This window comes from Cricetulus griseus (genome assembly GCF_003668045.3).
Source record: "Cricetulus griseus strain 17A/GY chromosome 1 unlocalized genomic scaffold, alternate assembly CriGri-PICRH-1.0 chr1_1, whole genome shotgun sequence".
NCBI lineage: Eukaryota > Metazoa > Chordata > Mammalia > Rodentia > Cricetidae > Cricetulus > Cricetulus griseus.
Genome location: NW_023276807.1, coordinates 41121381 through 41144359, shown reverse-complemented (window position 1 = coordinate 41144359; position 22979 = coordinate 41121381). Strand labels below are relative to the sequence as shown.

Genomic DNA, 22979 nt, shown 5'->3' with positions numbered 1-22979 from the left:
CTACTGTCATGTAGCCTGAAACAGCAGGATTTCTTGCCAGTAATCCCTTCATCCTCAGAACCGAAGTCATTTCACATTTCACACCAAGTCTGACCATTGCTCATCTTTCTCAGCCCCTGCCTGCCTGCTACCTCCCTGGAGTCATCTTGTGAGTCATCCTCTACTGTTAACACTGCATTTTCTCCTCACCTCTCTGCTGCTCCTCGAGTATTCCCTGTGTCGTCCCTGTGGGTTAATTCTACTCTGAATTTCTTGTGTATATTTCCATGGCTGATTTTCTCATTTTTGCGCCTTTGACTGTGCAACCTCAGAAATACAGCCTTGGCTGATTACTCCACAGGAAGTTGTGTGCTCGGTCACCTTCTCTTGTCAGTTTCTTTGTACTGCTGGTCACTGGCTGGCCCTACATTGTTACTTAATTTGTCTACTTCTTAATTTGTCTACTGTTTATCTCTTCCCCTAGAACCTACATTCTCTGAGAATGAAACTTTTGTCTTATTCAGCCCAATTTAAAAAAAATTAACACAAATTGCTAGATATAGATATAGATATAGATATATGATGAGTACAACATAGAATGTCACCTTCTAAAACAAAGTTTTCTTTGGAGTACTTACAAATGAAAGAAACTTCCACAAATCAATCTCTTGCTCTCACACTCTCTCCCCTGCTCACTCTCCTGCTCTTGCTCAACCTCTCACTACCTACATGTCTATTTTGAAATTTCTGGGAAAAGTTGACTGTCTACTTAAAAATAATTGAGTAATCTGGTTGTAATGTTATAGAGAAATAATTCTAGCAATTTGGCCATGGAGATGGGTGGATAAGCGGTTCAGAGCCATGGTCATCTGCACAGAAAATTTGAAGCCAGCCTGGGATTACCTGAGACCATAACTCAAAAAGAGAGAGGGGGGGGGGAGGAAGGAAAGAAGAAAGGAAGAGAAAAAGAAAGAGAAAAAGAAAAGAACAAATGCCTCTGTGTTAGAAACTGCAAAGTCGGGGATAGTTACAGAACTCATAAAAATTGGGAATGTAAGGATGTTTTTATGAAGTCAATGAAATTCTGAGAACTCTGTTAACATTTTATATTTTATTAAAAATTAAATGATTACAATTACTGAACAATCATCCATCATTATAAGAAAACAATGATAATAAAAATATACTGAAATGATTTATGGCGTTCAAAGTGAACCTCTCAATTAGTAAAGAAACTCCATTCTAGTCAGAGTAACACAAGCATAAAGATCTGTGCTCCCTTTTATATTCTTTAGAAATCTAGCTGTTTTCCACCAAATGTCATATTTTCTTGAATTATTTTAAAATTCTTTCACTCTTTCTTTGGTTTGGGATACATTAAAGATATGTTAATTCATATCACTAACCTGCATTTGAAAGTTTTTCTCTGAAGTGATTTCCAGTTTTCAATTTTTACCAGAGAAAGCCTAAGTTAAGGCTCACTTATGAAAGTCAAATATTGTAGAAGCATTCCCCTGATTTTCCCTTTACAGTCTGAACAGCATCATCCTCACACAAGCATCATTTGTTAACTTACTAATCTTATTCCACCTATAAATAAAATATCTTTAACACAGACATGAAAATAAGTTCCAGGAGAAAGTCGCTTCAGAATTGGTAAGACCTCTGAGTCTAGCTACCCTCTAGCAGTGCTTTGCTTCCCAATCAAAATGCCTGGAAGATAAAAACTGTACCAGGTTCTAGTTTGACTGCAGTACTTTGCTGATATAAATAGTACATATCCAATTTCAAACCTCCGAAGGCAAACATGGTGAGGCCACTATTAAATCATTTCCATGGCTCCAAGATAATAATTTATCTTGGGGTCACCATCTTATTAGATGCCCTATAGCTACCTCCCTTTTTAAACCTTGGGTTGAGAGAGAAACAGTTGGATGGCACCTAGGAGTTGATATGAAGTGGCTGAGTGGGTGTGAGAGACCACAGTGGATGGCTCCATTAGCAGTAATAGTGGACTGAAGAGCAACCAGCCAGGCACCTGGTGGGCAGGACTCTAGCCACTCATCAATCCAGAAACCCCTCTATGTGGAGATCAATTGCTTTAAGACTGATATTTTCTCCAAAGAGCTTCCAGAGCTTATGATGAGAAATGGTTCAGGTAATTCTCTAAATGCTTTTGTCAGCTTGCTGTGAGAAACTGAGCACTTGTCACACCCCCTAGGGAGAGAGAGTGACACTCAGAGTGGCTATCTGAAAGGAAGGGTCAATATAGCAACTTGACCAGTGTCTGTTCTCTATCCTGTCCTGGGGTTGTAGTAAATAAGTGGAGAGAGTAAAGGAGAAACTATCAGGTAGAACAAAGCTCCGAAGTCACTTCTGGTTGATTGTTCTGTAGTTCTATGTAAAGAGCAGATCCAATGATATTTTCCACAGATGGGTCAATTCCCAAACATCTCTAAGTAGACAATCAATGATCCCCACTTCTTACAGCAAGAAATGTGCTAAAAAAAATTTCTCACATGTTTAAATGGTATGTGCATATATGTATATGTATGTAAAGTTTATCTTAGATTAAAGAGATTTATGTTGATGTAGTGTAAGCATATAACCAAAAAAGAGAGAAATTATTCTGATTTGGGATGTGTGTATATGAAATGAACCATGATTGAGCACTAGAATCGGGCCTTGCCTCTAAAAGACATTTATTCCCTGTTCTCCACTCCCCTGACTGTAATAACCAAGTGGGACACATGGTCTGAAGAATACAGAGTAGGAAAAGCGCAAAGGGCAGGCTGCTTTCAGCAAGGGCTCAGAGACGCTCTGTTGACATCAGAGCCAAGAATAAGTTGGAATGACATAAGGATGCTTGTGCTACAACTCCCCCACCCAGTTATCAAACATGCCAACTGAAATGTTAATGTTGGAACCATATGCAAAAGATTTTGATTATGCTTATATTCACCTTTAAATGTGGGGTACTTTTAAATGCACTGTCTAAATTTGACAATGATACCATGTTTGCTTGTTTTTTTTTGTTTTTTTTTTAGTACAATTGGCTTGCAAGACATTTCTCAGATATTCATGACTACAGTGGGGTGAGAAATCTTGTCATCACTAAACCTATCACTTTATACGTTGCATATGCAGTGATTATTTTAAAGTCAGCACAATGAACAGAAGAACCGGAATATTTTTCAAATGGGCAAATTGTCTCAAATATGACTGCTCTTTACTTTGGATAGCATCATTAAGAGAATGAGACCAAATTATATGTGATGGTCTAGAATTATGAAATGGCATGCTTTTACTGAATGCACCCATGTTATCAACATGTGAACACTCATGTGAGTTTTCGTGATGAAAAGAGGGAATTTAATTTCTTTTGAACGAAGCACTAGAGCCCCAGGAGCTTTAGGCATGCTTCCCACAGGGGTCAGTGAGGTTAGTTTTTATTCTCTTTACAAAGCCAAGTGTTCAAAACTAAGTTACTTATTCACTTGTGTTTCTCTTGGGTATCCTGCCATCTCCTGCTGTCAGTGAGAGAGGTGAGTTTATATATCAGGTAATATTTGTTCCTACACTTTTCAAGTGACAAATGGTGTGGCCAAGGCTTCCCATGTTCCAGCAAACCCATAATTATGAAGCAGTGATATCACAATGCCACTTGGAACCTCTTTCTTGCAGTCAAAGTTGCCCTCTGATAAGATTTAGGTAGATACTGTGAACCTGAAACACAAGAGACACAGGCATTTGGTGCAAAAGATTCAAATTCAGCCTCCAAAGATTGCTCTGTCTGTTCCATGTAGACCATATTTTGAACACTAAAAATATTTCATTTAATGTCATATTTACATAAACTACAAAGTAATCATACCCAAACACCATCATGTAGAATCCTGAGTAAGGGGAAAGAATCCTCCACCCAATCCTGCAACCAGCCAGGGGCTAAGATGCATCCTCCCACAGCAGAGGGGTTTACAAGAACTTTTTCTGCAGAGATCTGTCTAAGGCCCAGGATTATCAGAAGGTGGTCCTGCTCATCTGTCCCATGGCCTTTTCCATCTTTCCCATTAGACTAGATGCTTCGTAAAGCACAGGCTAAAATATGCTCCATTAAAACATTTTTTTTATGTGTTAAGTGTGGTTAATTCCAGCACTTGGGGAGCAGAGAGATGTGGATCTCTGTGAGTTCCAGGGCATCCGGGATTACATAATGAGAGCCTTTCTCAAAAGAGAATTATTTTAATTAGTGTGTGTGTGTGTGTGTGTGTGTGTGTGTTTGTATGTACCACAGTGCACTTGAAGAGGTGGGGGGGGCAACTTGGGAATCACTTCTCCCTTTCCACCATGAATTCCTGGAATTACACTCAAGTCATTTGACTTGCCTAGAAAGAAGCACTTTTACCCACTGAGCCACCTAGTCTACCTTGATTTTTGTTGTTGTTCAGTGCTAGTGTCGGAACCAAGGGTATACCACAAGCCAGGCAAGCACTCTGTCATTGAGCCATATGACATTCAGCCCAGACCTGTACTCTATGCTGCATCCCAGCTTTCATTCTTGTCACAGAGTAAGTACTTCCTTGGAACATCATTATTTAATCATAAACAAACATGAAGACCTTCGGTTCCCCCTCGCCATCTAATTATGGTCAAAGCAGTAACCATAGGGCTGGAGAGATGGTTCAGTCCATAAAGGGCTCATCATGCTAGTACTGGGATCTGAGTTTGGATCTCCAGCACATACAGAAAAATCCAGGCATAGTGACACATGCCTATAATCCCAGATCTGGGAAAGCAGAGAAAGGTGGACACTTTGGGGCTTCCTTGTCAGCCAGTCTTGCCAATAGGTGAGCTCCAAGTTTAGCAAGAGACCTATCTCAAAAAGTAAGATGTAACTGAGTGTGGTGGCACACACCTTTAATCCCAGCACTTGGGAGGCAGAGGTAGGTAGTCTGTAAGTCTGTAAGTCTCAGACCAGCTTGGTCTACATAGTGAGTTCCAAGCCAGCCAAGGCTTAAAGAAGGAGGGAGGCATGATTGAGGAGAACAACTGACAGCATGCACATGTACCACACACCACACCACACACACACACACACACACACACACACACACACACACACACACCACACCACACCACACCACACCACACCACACCACACCATGAAACATGTCTGCCCTTTAGAGAAAGTACTACCATCACTAATGGGTCAATTAATACTGCCAGGGAGGATAAAAAGAATCCAAAAGCTATTAAACAATGAAACAACAAAACTTTAAGGGCCTAAGCATCCATGGGCACAACACACCTGTGTTTGTAGCAGCAGGAAGGATGATGCAGGAGATTATTATAAATTCAAGGCTAACCTGAGCTCTATAACATGACTTTCTCAAAATGCAAGTTTTAGGGTATAAACAAGTGGTAGGGCCATTTACTTTATACATAAAGAACTCTGGATTTCTCTCCTCATTAAAACAAAAACTCTGAAATCCATAATGTCACTAGGCTAAAGAAGGCCGGTTAAAACAGTAACAAATGTCTTATACAATGCTAACCTAATTTAATTTTAGAACTATAAGTTATTAAATTTTCTTTAAACAATACATTTCCTTAATATTTCAGCTGTCCATAACACAAACAGCTTATAATTCTGAGTGAATGGTGTATGTCTAGCAACTAGCTATTTTTTCCTTTTCATGGATTTTCCAGTGATTATTTTAGCCACGTGGCTTGATATAAAACAGAAGACCTGGTCCAGAGAGGTTGGGACATGCCCAAGCTTATAGATCTGTACATCAAGGGCAATGCTCCATTCATGGACAGAAATATGGTGACACTTTAAAAATCAAAACATTGCTGGTCCCTCTCCCCACTAGAACTTTCTTTGGCCACTAGCATACTGGGCCCAGAATAAGTTCTTTTATGTAAAGCCCTACACTGCCAAACACTTAACAAGTCTCTATTAATTTTCTCAAGCACTGTCACATTAGATTTTCATGGACGATCCTGAATACGGGTTCATTGAGAAAGAATGAGAACATAATGGGAGAAAGGCAGCCTTTCCTTTGTTTTAGGAAAGCGAGGTCCCAATTAAATAAGAACATGTCTCCCATTGCTACTTGCCACTCAGCAGCTGGCATATGTTAGTCTGTCATGGTGTCTGAGGTCAGGCCAACCAAGGACCACATGTACCTGTTCTTCCTTCCTACAAGGTCAAAACAGGGGCATTGAAGTAGATGGTCTTCAATTTCATTTTCTGAAAATTTTCAATCTCACAAATAGCACCATTGCGCGCTCTCTCTCTCTCTCTCTCTCTCTCTCTCTCTCTGTGTGTGTGTGTGTGTGTGTGTGTGTGTGTGTGTGTGTGTGTGTCCTCCTCTCCTCATCCTGTTTCTTTCCTACTTCTCCCTTCCTCCCTCTTTTCCCTCAATACCCTCACTGTGTAGCTCAGAAAGGCCTCCATCTTCCTGCCTCAGCCACTTGAACTCTGAGATGGCAGAAGTATGTCACCACACCCCGCTGATCCCATTGCCTTTACACGAAGGAGATGCGAACCTGTCAAAATACTTTGACCTGTCCAAGTGTGAGCAACAAACTCCATCGGCGTCAGGGACCCTTTTCTCGGTGTGTCTGACTGTTGGGAGAAAAAGAAAAACATGGGTGAGTCTCATTATTTTCAGTTTTTATTTAAAATTGAAATTAGAGAAAACACAGAACCTACCTGGAATGTATGTGTTGTGCTGGGCCTTGAAAGCTGTTCCAGGACAATGGTTCTTTCTCGAAGGGGTGACCGTTCAATGCTGTCAGGGATTGCGCTGAACACACGGTTTTGTGGATGCCTTCCCCTGTACTAAATGGAAGATAATATGTTCTTTTAAAGAAAAAAAAATCTAATCTTTATACCAACAGAAAGAAACCTACAAATGTTTCAATTATTCACTCGTGTATTCAATCACCGGCTTATTCAAACATTTTGATTTACACATGGCTAAGTGTAAGATTGGACATGGAACATCTAAACATGAGTCTGTGTGTGGAGTATATATTCATATCACTAAATTCAATGAAGATGTAGTGTAATATGATACAGGTCAGGTCCAGAGACCTTAACCACAAAAAATTGTACACATTAAATGATACTAGATATGTAGTAGTAAATACATTACACTAAATATGAAACAGCCTTTTTGAGGGGGAGGTTTCCAGCCAGAGTTTCTCTGTGTAACAGTCCTGGAACAAGATTGGTAGACCAGGCTGGCCTGGAACTCACAGCGATTTGCCTGACTCTGCCTTCTGAGTGCTGGGATTAAAGGGATGAGCCACCATCACCTGGCTTAACAGACTTGTTTTTGAAACATAGACTTGTTTTTGTGACATCTGCTTCATTGATTGCTTTATCCTAGGATTAAACAGTCTAGCCCCATAGCTTTTGCTTTCTGGGAATGGGTCCTAGTTCTGCCTGAGGTGTGTGTGTGTGAGCCATATTTAGCTTTTGTTTTTTTCTCTGCTTTATGTACCTACAACTGGGACCCTCTGTGTCCTGCAGATACAATTGTTCATATCAGAATGAAGTGGGGAGTCACTGTAAGCCTAGGAGAGGCCTGCTTATACACACTGCTAGTAGCACTCCTTCCCCAGTCCCACAATTGCATGGCAGAGCTGGGCTTGGGCTATTGGCCTCTGCCCTGAGCAAACATGGAAAATGTTAGCTATAAAAAGGGAGTAGATATAAAATGCACTGGTTACAATCTGCTGAGTCTTACTTGGTGCAAGACATTTAAAGTTTATGAATGTATCTAATGCTTGCAAGGAATCCTTGGTGCAGGAGTGGCTATTGCTAACTAAAGACATGAGAACTGAGAGCCGTTGAAGTAACGGCTTCAGTTGTTTCAAATCACAGAATGTATGTGCCACACTGAAGTGCAGAGCTGCCTGTCTCTTGCCCCTTAGTCTCTTGTCTTCACTACACCAGCCAGAGTTTCAGGTCTTTCCTTGATGCCTGGACTTTCTCACTTAGTTCAAGCTGAGTTTATTTCATAAAATAGTGAACAAGTCTTCTTACTCGCTAGAGTAATTTCTAGAAGCAGATTGTGAAGACATGTTGAACACAGCTAACTAGATAACTCTTTGGTGCAACTGACTTCTCTGCATGCCAAGATTGTTTTCCCACAGACAATCTAAATGGTTGTGATTACATGGAATTCATCTTACAGAGACAGGGCGGGATCCAGAAGCTGCTGTGTTCAGTTCCCCAGCCTCAGAGCCTATTGGGGGTAACCGACTCCGGGAGGTTGGAATTGCTGAGGAAGGCAGGTGGTCAATGCCAGTTTGCCTGTAAACACAACAACATACAACTAAACACTGGAGTAGACAGAAGAGAAGGGATGATCTGAGCTAGTGATTGCAACTGCTTGTAGAAACAGCACCCATGACAGCAATCTGAATTTCAGAAAGATAAATATGAAGCCAGGTCAAGCAGAGCTGTTCCCATTGACCGTGTTGAGCAATGAATACCAGCCTGCATGCATTGAGTGCACAGCTATGCTAGGAAGGGTGCAGAATGGCAGTGTTCAGGACAGATCCTCCCCGGCGCATCTGATGAGCTAATGACAATGCACGTAAAGCCTGCACAACCCTATAGCAGATAATAAGGTGCTGTGGTACAGATTCTGAACATTAATTTATTAATTACTATTAATCCTGAATAGTAATGATAGAGGTTTGTGGAGTGGAACAATCAATGAAGAGTACAATTAATTATAAAAGCACAGAGGACAACTGCAAAGTTTTATTCAAGATGCTAAAAAGCAATGTGGAGTTAGAGAGAAAATGTTGTTTTCCAGGAGAACAATAGCCACCAGGAATAACAGAGCCCATTTTCTACATTTTTCATAGTTTAATTTCCCTAGTGGCCTGGGCTTCAGACATTTGCATGGGCTTTTATTCCAGTAGACAGCTACCAGTGTCACTGGAACAAAAATCAAACAGATGAACTCATTTAGAAAAGTCTGATGTAAAATCACATGGAGCATCCTTTCACCACACCCACCAGTTCATCAACCCTAAGTGACAAGTGCCTGTGGCCCTTGTGGTCTTAGGTCTACCATGAAAGAAACAAGACTCACAGTTTGGTTCCCCTCAGAATTTCATCACTGTAGATGGTGGGGGTTTTCAGTCTCTGTGGGTCTGAGGCAATTGAAGGCAGTCTCCTATGCACTGGTGTTTTCTTGGCAGAAGTCGGTGGTCCTCGAGGGTCTGGGATGCGGCCAAGTCGGTGACGTGAGGGTGCACCGATCCCTCCCCCAAACAGTTTGTCATCTTGCTCATTCCTGGAGAATGAAAATCTAGTTAAGAATTCACACCTAGTTTCCTAAGGACAGGAAACACAAAACAACAGAACACACTGAAGAATATGTTGAAGGAATGGACATTTCTATTGTCATGTCAATGAAGAGCAGGATGCTCCCCTTTCCTCTTCTAACCTGGTGACTGATACTAGAAGAATCTGTTTCTGTCCTTGCATGCTAGGTAATTCTTTAATACTTACTGTATTTTATCTGCAAAGTAGGTGGGTCTCTGCTGAAGGGGTTTGGCTTGAATCGTCATTACACCACTCAAGTCACTGTAGAAGTTGCTGGAAAATCGATGGAGCTGAGAAAACTAAAAACAGAACAGTAACATTAATCAGCAGGCAGTCAATTAGCTAATGAGAGGAATAATGTACCAAATGTTGCATTTTATAAATAAATAAAACTATAGGTGCCATCTTTATATAGTTCATGTTCATATGGAACAAAGCAAGGACTATTATGTTGAATGTATCAGAGACCAAAAGCAATAGCAAGCAAGTAGCAACTTCAAAAATTACTTTCAAACCAGAAAAGCAAAGAAAGGTTATCAGTAAGGCCTTATGCTAGACAGCAAAGCCAGACTGGCAGACAAGCTTTACCGGGTGTAACGCATCCCAGACCCTCTGCCAAGATATAACTACAAACCCCATTCATATCTATTTCTGTTCATTCTTATCAAAGTTTTCTGTTTATGTATTCCAAGCTAGGTTTGTGTTTTTGCCTCTTGGTTTTTTGTTGTTTGGGTTTCTTCCTTTCATCCTTCCTTTCTTAACTTCTTTCTTTCTCTCTCAGTTTAACAAATCTTACTCATCATTTAGGCTTATACAGCTTTGCAAAAGATATGAATTTTTTCTCTGAATCCCACAAAACTTATGATCTAAAGCAATTTAATTAAGTGGAACATATAACTAGCATGTGATTATAATAGAAGCCAATACCTAGTGTCTACTTGATACACTAGTAAAAGGCTTAAATACATTAAGAGCTTCCAACTGCACAAATGACACAGAGGTTTTGCAGGAAAAGGACTCACATTATGCCAGGGTCCAGACTTGCACCCTAGATGTAAAGAACAAACCCTTAGTCACTCTGCTAGCAACTGTGCTGCTCCTTCTTGTTTATGTGGGGGGGATAAGGGTGTATAGCTCTGGAACAAAACTTGCAAATCATCCTTTTATTCTGCTCCCCAACACAGATGAGCTGAGTTAAGCATCATGTTCAGACTCGCTGCTACCCTGATGATATCCCATGAGTACACCAATCTTCTCTAGCCTCACCTGCAGCTCCATCTTTAAAGAAAGACAAATTATGGAAGACTGCACTGAGGACTTATGCAGATTCTGTGCCATGAACTCTCTCATATTTCTAGAATATGAGCCTGAGAACAATTATTAGACCGTATATTCTTCTCAACACATAAAGAGACTAATGCGGAGAAGAGTAAACACATCTGAAATGGTAACTCACACGTCTCTTACCTCTAACCCCCCTGAGTTTGCTCCAGTGCCCTGTGGTTTCTAGTGTTCTGTCATTTAAACTCTCCATTCAAATGCTGGTCTCAGATACATCTGTTTTCACTGACACACAATGATACTGGGTCTGAAAGGTCCTAACCCAAAACCCCATCCATGCTACTCATTTCTTCAAATTCCTACTCAGGTGTCACCTCTAAAAACTCAAGCCTCCACCTCTAATCAAGACACAGATTCTCTCCTCAATTCTTCAGTTTTCCTCCCTCACTCTTTCTCCCTTCCCCAATTTCTTCGTTCCTTCCCCACCCCTCACAGAATGCATGGTATCTGACCCTGTGTTACCATTTTGTTTCACTAAGTTAGTGACTAGTTTCATCCAACCATTATCTTCCTCAAAGCATCTGATATATTATATATATGTATATATGTTATATAAAACACAGAATATAAATAATAGAAATATAAATCAAGGGACAGAGAAACCAGGTGCCAGTGCATGTACCTGGGGAGGATTAAAGTGGGAAGCCAAGGATGTATGGAGTGTCTCAGAGCTTCGAGATGGGGGGACACTGGGAACATCAGTGCTGACACGAGACACGAGCACGTGCGGAGGTCTATGTTCAGTTACTTTCAATTTTTCTTTATGTGCTTTTTCATCTGTGTCAACAGAAAAAATCAACAAGAAATGTATGTCCTGAGTTACCATGAGTTTACACCATAGACATTGATTAAACAACCCTGCAGCAGAGGGCAGAGACTCCAGTGGACAACAGGCTACTGTGGTGATCTTCTCAGTGATCAGAGAACAGATTATACAATGGGACAAGGAAGAGCCTCCAGAACAATGATGCCCCTCTTATATGATCAAAGATTGTCTGTGTAGACAGCAGAATGGTTACTCCTTATTTCACTCATGTTTTGGGTCCAGCCCACACAGGAGGTGGGGAGTGTGAGCTGTGGTGGTTTGGTCTTTTCTATTCTTTCCAGGAGGTCAAACTCTGTAAGTAAGTACCTGTGAGTGCAGATTCCCAGGTCCTTCTAGTGAGATCTTCCAGTATTTCTACCACATTGGTCCAAACATGATCGAACACTTCTGCTGCCACAGCATCTCTGATACAGTCATGAGGGGAAATGGGAGGAAGCCCATGTCGATGCCACTTTCTGCCTCGGAGTGTTGGGTTCTGTTCCAGATGCTCATCTCCACTAAGGATGAAACCCACTCAAATTACTAGAATATCCAGGGTTAAGGCTGAAATAATCATCTATGTGTTTTTGTCTATCTATCTATCTATCTATCTATCTATCTATCTATCTATCATCTACCTATCTATCTGTGTGTCCATCTATCACCATCTATCTTTATATATGACATATTCCTTGTAAACATCCCATTGTTATTTTTAAAATATACAATTTTAATTTGTCAAATATATGTCAACAGAATTGGAGGAAACAAAACAGAGAAGAAAAATGAAAACTTCATCAATATGTTTAATTCTTTTTTCTTGAATCTTTATTTCTACTCTGATCTTTGTTATTTCCTTAACTATCAGCAAGTTTAGTTTCTTCTATTCTTCATGTGTAGAATTGGCTTACCAAAGGTCTCTCTGTATTCCTATATCTTCTTACTGCCTGTCTATATGATGTGTATTGTGTGGGTATGTGTGCCATGGCATATAAGTGGAAGTCAGAAGACAGCTTCTCAGGAATGGGCTCTGTCATTCCACTGTAGAATCCAGTGATCAAACTCAGTTACACTAGACTTGCACAGCAAAGATTTTTACCCAAGGAGCCCTCACACCAGTCCAGGTCCTTTATTTCTAAACATGGCATTTAGGGTCACAAACCCCTCTTTTCAAGCTGCTGTTGTTGGGGGCCATCAACTTTGCTGTACTGTGTTCCTGTCACCATTTGTCTTGCAACAGATTGACAATTCAGGAGTATCTAACTTCTCTCTTGATGAATTTTCTGGATTTCTATAGGAAAGCCATGGTGGTCAGAAAAGATACTCAATGTGACTTCTTATACTTGCTAAGACTTGCTTCAGTACCCAGTTACTTTTTTAATGTACTGATTTCAATCATGGGGCAAATGTTTCATATGTCACAGCTGTTTAAAAGAAAATAGGCATTTAGCATCAATATTGGAACTTCCTCTCTATCCCCCAGGAAGCTAAGTGTAAGGAAAGTGGAGCTCCAATGTCCTTGTCCACTGTCACTATCTTGCTAGACAAACCCTTGCTTTTCTATTCACCACAGTGCCGAGAAGGAAGTACTGCCCTGCTCTAGCATTTACACTCCCTGCAAGGATCTAAAACCTTTGAGGGTATATTTCTCTCAAGATAATAGGAATTTTTCATAAGTAACAAACACAGAATACTAAAAGCATGTGGTATATTGATATTATATGTCAAATAAAATTCAATTTACTCCTGTTTTCTGTCAAAAGCAAAATATTCCTCCATGTTTCCATCCACGTGGTACACCTCTTCTTCTAGGGATGAGGATGATGTGGGGTCAGTCAACTCTGTGCCATCAGGGTCTGTCAGAGTAGAGGCTGAGGGTGCCTCTGGGACTATCTGAGAGCCAGAGACACACAACCTAGGAGCAAAAACATTCTACATGGGAGTTTGTAGAACAAAAGGATACAATGCTTTCTTGACAGTCTTAGGCTTATAAGTTATCTACAAGGTACACAATCTCTGAAACATCACCAAATATTACATTTGACAAAAGTCCCATTTTCTGAACGTGTGTGTGCGCGCATGCACACGCGCGCATGTGTATACTCTTGATCAAGGGTGTGTTTGAATGTGGAAGTCAGAGGACAACCTTGGGTCTTGGTTCAAGAGCTATCCACCCTGTATTTTGAGATGGGTGCTCTCCTTAGCCTGGAGCTTGCCTAGAAGGCTCCAGGTTACCTGGCCAGTGCGCTCCAGGAATTTGCCTGCCTCTACCTCCCCAGCACTGGAATTCCAGGTACCTGCTGCCACACCCAGCTTTCTTCTGAAACATTTAACCCCAGAAATCATAAAAAATTTAAAGACGTCTAAACTCATAAACCAGTATACATAGTAAACAGATTATCTTTGCAGTTATAAAGGGATATGATAGAACAACCTCCCATTTGCATACATGGTATCAAAAGGATTCACCAAAATATGTAAATGACTGAAAGACAATAGGATGGAATTTTGTTTCTTCCACTCATGCCTTGAAGCTTAGAACTCATCACAACCAGGTGTTTGATTCTGCATGAGGTTACCTTTTAGGGTCCTTAAAAATACACTGACATTAATTCCCCTGTACTTACATGCTTGTTACATGTATGTTTTTCATGCATGTACACACAAACATATCTAAAGGCAAAGCATCAATCAGAAGCATCTCATGAAAACCACTGTCCCCCACTAATCTGACTCTGCACACAAATTAGTTGAAGCCAAGGCTCTCCAAAGAGTTAAACATTGAAGGAGAACTACAATAAAGTTAACAAACATTTTTGGGTTAAGTTTTTTGAGTCAGTCTCATGTAGCCCAGGTTTGCCTCAAGTTTGCAAAGCAGCTGAAAATTACCGGATCCCTCTGCTTATACCTCTCAAGTGCTCAGATCACATGTGCATATTATCATGCTGGGTACTATGTGTGTGTATGTATGTATGTATGTATGTATGTATGTATGTATGTATGTATGTATGTATGTATTTGTGCAAACTACATATATAAACTTACTCTCTGATGTTTCTGATGTGACCAGGAACAGGAGGTAAGGGTTTGTGGGTAGCAGAACTAGGCAGGCTCCCCTGGAAATGTCGGAAACCTTCATCACTTGGCGGGATGAGCTGTCTTCCTATCAGCCTGCAAGGGAAGAAAAGCTAAGAAACTGCGGATTTTCTTTTCTTTTTTTTTTTCTTTTTCTTTTGCTGTTTGGCATCTTTTTTTTCTAATATTATTATTATTATTATTATTATTATTATTATTATTATTAATTCAAGTTAGGGAACAGACTTGTTTCACATGTAATTCCCCTCTCCCTCCCCTCACCCCCATTCCTTCTCCCCCACCTCCAACCTACCCCCCACCCCATCCACCCACCACTCCCCAGGCAGGGTAGGGCCCCCAACAGGGGCTCCACCAAGTCCACCAAATCTTCCTGTGCTGGGCCTAGGTCCCTCCCCATGTGTCCAGAGACAGAGCACATCCCTTCAAGTGGGATGGGCTCTCAAAGTCCCACACACACACCAGGGCAAAACGCCAGTCCACCTCCAGAGGCTTCCAGGAGTGCAGGGGCCTCCCCATTGGCATCCATGATCAGGGGCTGGATCAGTCCCGTACTGGCCTCAAAGAGCCTCTGGGGTCGATATGCTTTCCCTTTTTCAGGCTGCGGATTTTCTTTGACCAGACAAAGGGAAAATGTTTTATGATTTTAAACAGGATGCAGCGCTGACTCTGAAGGACACACAGGGTGTGTGGGTCAAGAGAGTCACCATGGTGATGGAGAAAAAACTCAGGCTTGGAGAGGGCAGAATGATTCTGTGCGGGGTCTGGGAGGAGACTGTGAGCAGAGATGCCCAGCTCCTTCACCACTTATTTCATTTATTGATTGGTCAGGAGCAAGTCAGAATCATGGTTATCTTGCAGGAGTGATGGATGGTTTAGAGAGAATGTATGTCCAACCTGAGTATGTCCAACTTGCTACAGGTGGTAATTTGCATAGGCCCAGTTAATAAAAATACATAAACATATACAATTGGCTTATGTTCCTTTTCTTTTTCTATCTTCCATGCTTGGTTTTCCTGGTCAAATGTAAGATGATGGTGAGAGAAAGAAGCCTGGGCACATGATATTTTGAGAAGTACACCATGCCCAGGAAAGTGCACTCTCACAGTCACTGCACATAGCATATTCTTTAAGATAAGGGTTATAAAGAATTCCTTAAAACTGCTTGGGCAAGCCTTCTTTGTTGTTGGCTGTTTGGTTGTTGCTTTTGTTGTTTTTTTTTTTGTGTGTGTGTTTTCTGAGAACATGGTCTCACTATGTATCCCAGGCTGGCTTTCATCTCACAACCCCCCATCAGCCTCCTAAATACCAGGATTACAGGCATGCATCACCACACTGAGCTAAGACATTTTTTTAAAGTTTCCTTGATAAGCTAATCAGAAAAACCATATATATTTATGTTAGTATTCCAATTCATTCGCCTCAGCTCAGAACTCAAGAACACTGAAACAGGTTTCTCCCTCAGTAGCAAGGCTGGGTGAAGAAAACAACACTTCCTTTCCACCAAATATACAATTTCACCATCTTGAATATATAAAAAAATAATGTCTCCTTTGATGCGAAGTAGAGATAGAATAGGGTCATCTAGTCAGTTTTCCAGCAAATGATCACTCAGGTCTCTGTAGAATAACCATTACCATCCCTCCTCCCCTCCCCTGCCATCAAGCTCTCAGTAATGACAGATGCTTGCCACTCAGGGATAAAGTGCGGATAAAGGGTCACTCCTCAGATTCTTGCATCTGCCATGGATATGACATCTTTCTGAGAATGACCTGGATTTGCTTCTGACAAGTTAAAGGCATATGATGCTGCCATGTGTCAAGGTTTCCTTGGGACCTACTCTAAAAGGATGTGACTGTCAAGATGGGACTGAATTCTGGATAATACTGTGACTGGTAAACGCTCTCAGTCACAATGTCTGAATAAACGGAAATCAATTGTGGGTGGATCAAACCCCCAAGTAGGAAGATGTTTATGGCCACTTCTGTACCTGAGATGGAGGGATCTTCTTGCCCACTCACTGCACTCGGCCAGGAGATTCTGGGTCTGGGGACTCACTTTCTCTTCAAATAGCATTTCCTCAACCTCCCAGAACAGCTGCTGGACTTTCTGAGCATTGACTTTGTCAAATTCCTGAAATGGAAGTACGTATTCAAACACCACGTTAGTTTATGGCCACATTACCCTGAAACGCCTGATCTCATCACATAGATACCACACTAAAAGTTACAGAACATGGGCTCCTCAATCAATATTTATAAATTGGAGACCACTAAATTAGAAGGTGTAAAACAAGCTAAAATGGTGGGCTCTGTAACCAGATAGACCAGTGTAGCAATATTTACTTTTCTGAACAATGACATCCTATATTATACCTCACATTCATTAACTGTTAAATAAAGATAAGGTTTACAGCATCAGGTATGAGACTCATTTAAGATTCCTCGTAGATACAGATACTCATCTGTCCATAGCCATCATCCTGGGGGATGGGGAAAGGACAGAGGAGACTAAGGATTCTGCAAATCTTAGCAAAACCAGAACTGTTAGCTGAATAACTTGCCTATCTGAGAATCCCACAGTCACAAAACACCCAAAGTAGGGATAAAGTTGATGACTTGTCTCAAGTTAGAAGGCGAAAGTGAAATGTTTGGCTTTGCCAAGGGTCCATGTGAGTGTGCCACTGTCCGCTAATCATGGAGATGTTTCATAGTTTTTGCTTTCCCAAAACTTTCTCTTACTTTCATTAACCATAAAGGTTTCATCTCAAGTTTCTAGCCACAGGATACTTTTTAAAGTAAAGTGCAATGGCAGGCGGGGTTGTGGGGTGTGAAAAACAAAACAACAGCTATGACTCTGGGCTATGAGTTAATCAGAAAATTTATTTTTCTCTATATTTTGACATTTTGATACTTACATGTAACCGTATAAATGCATATATATATATATATATATAATATGTATGATATACTTCATAATGCTTAGATAAATGTAAACAGATTCCTTCTGAATATAAGAAAGGAATTCTTAGGGCTGGGGGCAGAGCTCATTATGTACAGTGAGGGCCTGTTATGGATCCTTAGCACCCAAGTGAAGGCTGGGTATGGGAGCATGCACCTGTAGTCCTGGGGGGAGGGGTAGAGACAGGCTGATCCTGGACTAATTCCAGGTTTAGTGAGAGACCTTGTCCAAATCAAAAAGGTGTAGAGTGATAGAGGAAGATATATATGCAAAACTGACCTTTGACTTCTGAATGGGCACCACAGTTCAGTGTATGTCCACCCACCGACCCACCCAGACACAAACTAGTAAATCACTAGGGGGAATTCCCCATAAATCATACCCACAGGTAACTGAAATTAAAAAAAGACATACATCATCTCTCCAAGAAGAAACTGAGCTCCTCTCTGTAGACAATCCAGTAGTGGAACTCTGTGTGGAAGAGCCAGGCCATGAATTGTGGGCCTCCGTGGGTGTGTGGCTCCCACTGGATGAAAAGGATGAAAGGGACTCACTGCAGGAGGGAACACAGGTGACAGACATATGAGCTGGGAAGAGCAGACATTCTGCATGGGCTTGACTTCTCTAGGCTCGATTCCTCGTTGTTCCTTTAAATGTATTTGCCGAGTTCACAGCAGACTGGTTTAACAATCACTTTGTAATATACCCGATCCCCTCCCCCATGTTTACTGTGCACAGTTTTGCTTGGGACACCTGCAGCACTGACAATGATTACTTCTTACCTGGCATACTTGTCAATGGCTTTCTGCACATTTCTTGTAAAATTTGTAGGCAGGGGATCTTTGCTCTTTGTGGAACTGCGCTTCCCCAGTCCTTCAGAAAGCCCCCTTCTGAAAAGAAAGGAAACCAAGGAAGTGGGACAAGGCTCTAACATGATCACACGTGTCCTTCATTGACTTAGAATCCCTGTTGTCCAGGGTCACTCCTCTTCCCTTGTCACCGAGGCCAAGGAACTCCTTATTTTAATTTTTCTTAGAATCAAGGTTGCCAATAACCTACATGAATATGTATGTGGTCCGAATATATAATTAACAATTGTTTGTGGAGAAGTCAGAAAGTAAGAAGTTGTAGGAATAATTGACAGACTTCTGACATAGTTCTTTTCCAAGGTCTAGGGCTTGGCAAGTGGACCACAAACTGGGTTCACGGTGTCTCTTAACCAAGCCCCTTTGTACTTAACAAATCCCAATGAGCATGCCAGCCAGTGATTGTTGATCCAGTATCAATTCTGAAATATAGCAAACTATTTTGAATTGTCCAGAGACCATCCAAACATCTGATTTGCTACTATTGTCTGGTGTGCATTCTGACTTCTAAAGGGCTCTGCAATACTAAAATTGAATGGAAAATTAGGATATCTAAAATCTAAGCAAACTATTAAAACAACATGGCATGTTAATCATTAAAATGCCTTTTCAATGAACCTTCTAAAACATTTACTCCCCCCTCATCAAACTATCTTCTGCTTGTGTAACAGTAAACCACTTTTGTTTGTTAGTAGCAATCATAAATTTCCACATAAATAAAACACCTATTAGCTTAAGACTGGGAAAAACCTCCAGCTTTCAGTATTTAAGATAAAGACACCACTTACTCTGTGTGCTTCATGAAAAAAGGCTGGCTTTGCTTTTAGTTAAAGTGGTACCTAACTTTTAACTTTTGGATTTTTGATATAAATGGAAAATACCCTGCCTTTCCCTCCATACTTATAGTCCTCTATCACAAAGGGGGCTTTTAAAAATTAACACAATCTGCAGAGGTTATCCAAGAACATCTGCCTTCCACTGATGTTGTTTGTACAACAATGATTAACAGAATTGTGTTATTTTCCATTCATGCTACCTGCATTCGTAGGTACAGTTAAATAATTGAGGCAAAGCTGTGAAAGGGGAACAGAGAAAAGGACATAGCACAGTACAAGGTTTTACACTCTTTTTTAATCTGGTGTTGTTGGGCTTGAACCCAGAGACTCTCTATATGAGGCAGAGCCACACACTCTGCCCAGCATTTGTGCTAAAGAGCAACTTTCTATTTGAGCTGTTCAGTTGTTTCTAAGACATATTTAAAATCACTTACATTGTGATTAAACTTTTAATCATAGAAATTCTTACAAATCAGATTTCCCAAGACCAACCAATATAACATCAAGTAGATGTTTTTTGAATAATAAGGAATATAATTTAGATGTGAGTAATATGCCCTCCAGTAACTTTAAAACTTTGGTGTAATGGATGACTTTAATGTCATTCTTTCCTGACATCATCTTCATGATGGGCCCACCACTGACACTTGAATTCAACGCCCACTTCTGTAAACTGACAACACAGCAGCCATTCTCCTACAAGTGTGGACTCCAAGGTCATGAAGAAGATACGAGGGACCTCACCGCAGGATGGCTAACATGAACACTTTCCAGGAAGTATGAGGCAGTAACATGGTGAATACAAAACACAGTCTAAAGGGTCTTTGTTTCTTATATTATGTTGTTATTATGTCTTAAACCTTAGGCTTCTCTGTTCTCCAGCAAAACACTGATTTGTCATTACATGCATAACTTTGAACATCTTACTCCCCTGTAAACTATCAACTCGTCTATATTCTATCTACTCAGCCTAAAAAAACAGTATGCAAACCCACAGGACATATCCTATGCTATATTTTTAAAATTAAAGTTATGGTATCTAATACATAGACATTTGATAATTTTCTGTTAGTTCTTCCCTGATGCTTAAATATTAGAGATAGTAACAGTTTTGTTGTGTGCACATTTGAAACCAAGAGGTGGCTTCCCTTGGGGTAGACTGAATGGGACCACAATGCGCTAACTTGCTGGCACATCAAAATTGGGTCTGAATATTGATCTCCAATAGTTCTTCCAGACACTAGACTTACCCTGTTTTTACTTTTTTTTTTCTTGGTGTATTTTTGATAACCTGCAAACTTGGGTCCAACTGCCCTGTGGAAATTCAAATGTTAAACAGCCCTCACAGTCTTCAAAACACCATTCATCTGTTAAAAGGAGTACTTGAAATGGATACACTGGGTACAGTCTCTAGATTAAAATGCAGGATAATGAAGCTTTCGATTTTTTTATTTTTTATTTCTATTTTTTATTCGGAGCTGGCTGTTGAGCACAGGGCCTCATGCATGCTAAGCAAGCGCTCTTCTACCCCCTAATTAAAGTCAGCAAGGATCTGATTTTAGATTCTGTAACAAACACACCCAAGGGTGGTCCTCCGAAGCCCAAGAAGCAACCATAATTGCTTCTTTGAGAAGCAAAGAAGTAACGTCATTTGGGAAGGCCTGCTGATGTCAGCACGCCACGATTTCATGAATGAATGCCGGAAGGAACGCACTGACGAGATGAATTTCTCCTTTGCAGGCCAGGGGGAAAAAAACACGCACTTCTCACACAAACAAGCCATGAACTAGAACTCACTGCACCCTGCTGGGTGGCGAACTTACCCAATCACAATCAGCCCCAGACTCTGACTAGTGTCCCACAGGCCGGGCCCTGAGCCTCGAGGCCTGGGCAACACGGTACGATGGCTCCCGGTGCCAGCTCCACGCGGGGAGAGGACTGCCACATGTCCCCACTTCCCCGGGGCCTTAGCTCCGCGCCGGCCCAGCCCTGCGCCCCGAGCCCGGCTAGCGCTGGCCCTGCCGCCGCGAGGCGCCCGGGACCCAGGAGCTCCCAGAGACGCAGCCAGCGGCGCTCCCTGCTGGATCAGTGGGGCCCATGGGCGAGGCGGCTCGCGGGCCTCCGAGCACGGCTTCCCGCTCCGGACCCTCAGGTCCGGTGGAGGCTGGATGCCACAGCTAGGTCTCCCGACCCTCCGATCTCCCCTGCCTCCTGCCTGGGCCCTGACTGGAGTAGGCAGAATCGTGGCCAGCACTCCCCGCCCCTTCCCGCCCTCTCTGGCCAGGACCTCAGCAAAAGCTGGCCCCTGCTTTGGCAGATCACAGATTTCTTTATACAGGGAGGAGAATTTTGGTGGCCTCCCCTGGCCAGCCCCATAGTCCTCTTTGAAATCTGGATTTCCCAAACCCTGGTGCTTCTAGCCTAGCTTCTCCGAAATAGCATAGATTCCTGAGAGAGAGGCAAGGAACTGTATGAGATTTTCACATCCCTCCTCCCTGCATCAATGAGAAGCAAGGTTTCAAGTGAGAAGGCAAGCCCCAGATCTAGTAAATGCAAGATCAATTATTCAGTTCACTGGAGCTTTGTGTCTGATGACACACAAGATTAGCATCCTTTCCGGTGCTGTCTCCTCTGCAAACAGATGCTTAAACTCATGCAAACCAGTTGTTTTACTGCAAACCAGAGAGCATCATTGCTGTTTGACTTGCTGGCTCTTTAAGGCGTTGTTTGTTTTCTTGCATGTTCTGAGATGAGATCTCACTCTTTGTAGCTCTAGTTGGTCAGGAACTCACTATGTAGCCAGGGCTAGCCTCCGACTGTAGCAGTCCTGTTGCTGCAGTCTCCAGAGTGATCACTGAGATTACAAATGTGCTGTCATGTTCATTCGTATGTGTGTGTCTGTGTGTATATTCGAGTGCATGTCTGTGCTTGAAATGTACGTGTGTTTATTCTTGCATTCGTGTGTGCATGTGTGTTTGCATGTGTGTTCCAGATATCTACTTTTGAATATTGATGCACAGCCAACTTACTGGAATGAAACAATGGTTCTAGATGTGCAGCTCAGTGGTTAACTGCTTATCTGATACATATAAGACCCTGAGTGCAATCTCCAGCTGCAAAAACTCAAACTAAAAACTCTGAGGTTGAGGCCCCATGAGAATCCACCCTCTGTTGTTAGCACATCCATTGTCATCATCCTCAAAGAAATAGGCAACTTAAAAAAAAATGCTGAGAGTGGGAGTAATAGCCTTCAGGAAAGAGCACAAAATTCGTTATCCAATACCGAATGATCAGCCCTGAAATCACATACATAAGTAACATATGGTCTGAACAGTTTTACTTAAATAATTAGGAATATTTATACATACATATATATGTATATATAGCAACAATTAAAAAAATACAGGCCATGGATTTGAGAGTGAGTGAGTGGGGGGAGCATGGGAAGGAAGGCTTGGAGAAGAAGATGGAGGTAAACAACATGATTGTATTTTAATTTTAAAAAATGTTTTTAAAAATATAGAAACCCATTTCTGCATGTTCATTATCCACAGAGTTCAGACATGCTGTCAAAATTGTTTGCTGCTGCATGTGAGGTCACTCTCACTTTCACCTGTGACTGATCCAATCTGGAGGATCCATGCTGGGTTCATGCAGGTGTCCATGCAATTCGACATCCAATGGCTACTAAGTGGCTAACAGCCTGGTTTTAGTTGGGCTTTCCTTTTGTGTAAGTC

At 41.5% G+C, this 22979-nt stretch overlaps 1 protein-coding gene across 2 annotated transcripts in view; it reads right to left on the bottom strand.

The window, feature by feature from the left end:
- Nucleotides 1-1075: 1075 nt before the first annotated feature.
- The window catches only part of Fam149a (family with sequence similarity 149 member A), a 41937-nt gene continuing 20033 nt past the window's right edge, over nt 1076-22979 (bottom strand). Inside the window, exons 1-14 of one of the 2 annotated variants that reach the window (XM_027391157.2) lie at nt 21066-21483; nt 18323-18430; nt 17955-18093; nt 16570-16712; nt 14532-14657; nt 13231-13401; nt 11814-12004; nt 11304-11458; nt 9527-9639; nt 9105-9308; nt 8191-8311; nt 6701-6829; nt 6535-6613; nt 1076-3705 (exon numbers count right to left, since the gene is read on the bottom strand). In XM_027391157.2, the coding sequence (XP_027246958.1) occupies nt 3632-3705; nt 6535-6613; nt 6701-6829; nt 8191-8311; nt 9105-9308; nt 9527-9639; nt 11304-11458; nt 11814-12004; nt 13231-13401; nt 14532-14657; nt 16570-16655 (1449 nt within the window). In that variant the 5' untranslated portion in view covers nt 16656-16712; nt 17955-18093; nt 18323-18430; nt 21066-21483 and the 3' untranslated portion in view covers nt 1076-3631. Of the gene's footprint in view, nt 3706-6534; nt 6614-6700; nt 6830-8190; nt 8312-9104; nt 9309-9526; nt 9640-11303; nt 11459-11813; nt 12005-13230; nt 13402-14531; nt 14658-16569; nt 16713-17954; nt 18094-18322; nt 18431-21065; nt 21484-22979 lie in introns of those variants that run through there. The other variant, XM_027391158.2, reaches the window with a different exon arrangement.